The sequence below is a fragment of the Sinocyclocheilus grahami genome, unplaced genomic scaffold (assembly GCF_001515645.1).
Source record: "Sinocyclocheilus grahami isolate Dianchi unplaced genomic scaffold, SAMN03320097.WGS_v1.1 scaffold327.1, whole genome shotgun sequence".
Lineage (NCBI taxonomy): Eukaryota > Metazoa > Chordata > Actinopteri > Cypriniformes > Cyprinidae > Sinocyclocheilus > Sinocyclocheilus grahami.
In genome coordinates, this window is record NW_015505506.1 from 619,677 (window position 1) to 621,321 (window position 1,645).

Sequence of the window (1,645 nt, forward strand, 5' to 3'; positions counted from 1 at the left end):
GCGCTAGGCTGTAAGTGTCTCTCTCATTCTGCACCAATACAAACATGTGCGCACTGTGTATGTTTAGCTTGCTTTAAGGCCAAAGTTTTTACTTTGGTTATACTTCGGTTTTTACTCGTACGTGAGGGTCCGTGTACACTGCGCGTGACACAAATTACATCACCAAAATAGTACCCGTGCACTCCTATAATGTATAACGAGTGGTTCCCTGCATTATTATAGTAAAACGTTTTGTGATTACAGTATTGAGCTCTAATGTGCCATTAAAATGAACAGTGAAAGTAACAAAAGCTTATATAATACATTTTAACAGGTATAATTAAGTGTGGAAATAACTGAAGGTAATATCTGTTTGCTAAATGAAGCCAACTTACATGATTCACATTATTATTATTACTACTATTATTTTGTTTCTGTACCCAATATTTAAAAAAAATTACAAATGCTGTGAAAATACCGGTATCGGTATCGGCGAGTACCAAAAATGAAAGTATCGGTATCGGACTCGTTCTGTAAAAAGTGGTATCGGTGCATCCCTAATGGATTTCCTGTTAGAACGAACAGGAGCAGTTTATCACAGAACTGAGTCACTCACCGTGGATCCTCGGCCCATAAGCCCAGCTGTCGGAGCACTTCTATGGTGGCCACCTCTCTGTTGAGCGTGTAGAAGTGCAGGCCTGGGACCTCTCCGCTGGCCAGAAGAACCTTACACATCTCCACCGCCTGCTGGATGCCGTAGCTGCGAATGGCGGCGTCATTATCCTTGATGGGCTCAATCACCTGCATGATCTCCTCGGGCACTTCCAGTTTGGAGAGTTTGACCAGCTGACGCAGTGAGTGATAGCCCTGCGCAAACAACGCAAATTCAAACTATGAAGACTGAACCAAGGAAGAAAATGTTCTAAGAAAGAAAGAAAAGCATACAGGTTTGGGACCATGCTGCATTTATGCCGTGTCCTAATAACTAGATGACAACCCTGATGTTGTATTTTGAGCTGTTCACATCCTCAGACTGCGTTTCTGTGGGAACACTATTAATGCCATATTAAAGGGGTCATGAACTGGCTATTTTATTATTTTATACTGTTGTCCGAGGTCCACTTATGACGCTCGCGTGGTTTTTACATTCAAAAACATCAAAATCAATAAGTAATAGGCTATTTTCTACCCTGGTTTTGAGGCCTGCTGGAGAAACGCTGGTTTTTATGGGCGTGCCGCATTGAAGACTTGGACGTAAACGCCCACTGCTGTGATTGGGTAACAGTTTTGCATCGTAAGCTACCTTTCTGTGTGTCTGTTTGACAAGCTACGTCCTTCATAGTTGGAGCCTTCTGTGACTTTAGACACGTGCACATAATCGGGACATATCAAGCGATCTCTAACAAAGCAATAGTGACACAGTACAAATATATTTTACTCACATAAGTGTGCTGCGCCATTCCTGTCGGATCCAGTATAGATGGTACTATACATTGCATTGCTTTTTAATCTCAGTCTTTCTGCAAATCCAGCGTCGACCTGTGTCTTGTTTACAAAGGAATCCGCAGTGAAATGAAGCGAACAAACGCTCAATGTTTTACTCGCGTGAGCTGAAACTTCATTGAAAATAAAGTTCAACCACGCATTCCTAATATTTGAATCTGAA

General features: G+C 41.9%; 1 protein-coding gene across 1 annotated transcript in view; it reads right to left on the minus strand.

Moving 5' to 3' along the window:
* The window catches only part of mthfr (methylenetetrahydrofolate reductase (NAD(P)H)), a 20,416-nt gene that overhangs the window by 8,053 nt on the left and 10,718 nt on the right, over positions 1 to 1,645 (minus strand). The window contains exon 6 of the mRNA XM_016294971.1: positions 596 to 846. Coding sequence (XP_016150457.1) covers positions 596 to 846 — 251 coding nt within the window. The remainder of the gene's footprint in view (positions 1 to 595; positions 847 to 1,645) is intronic.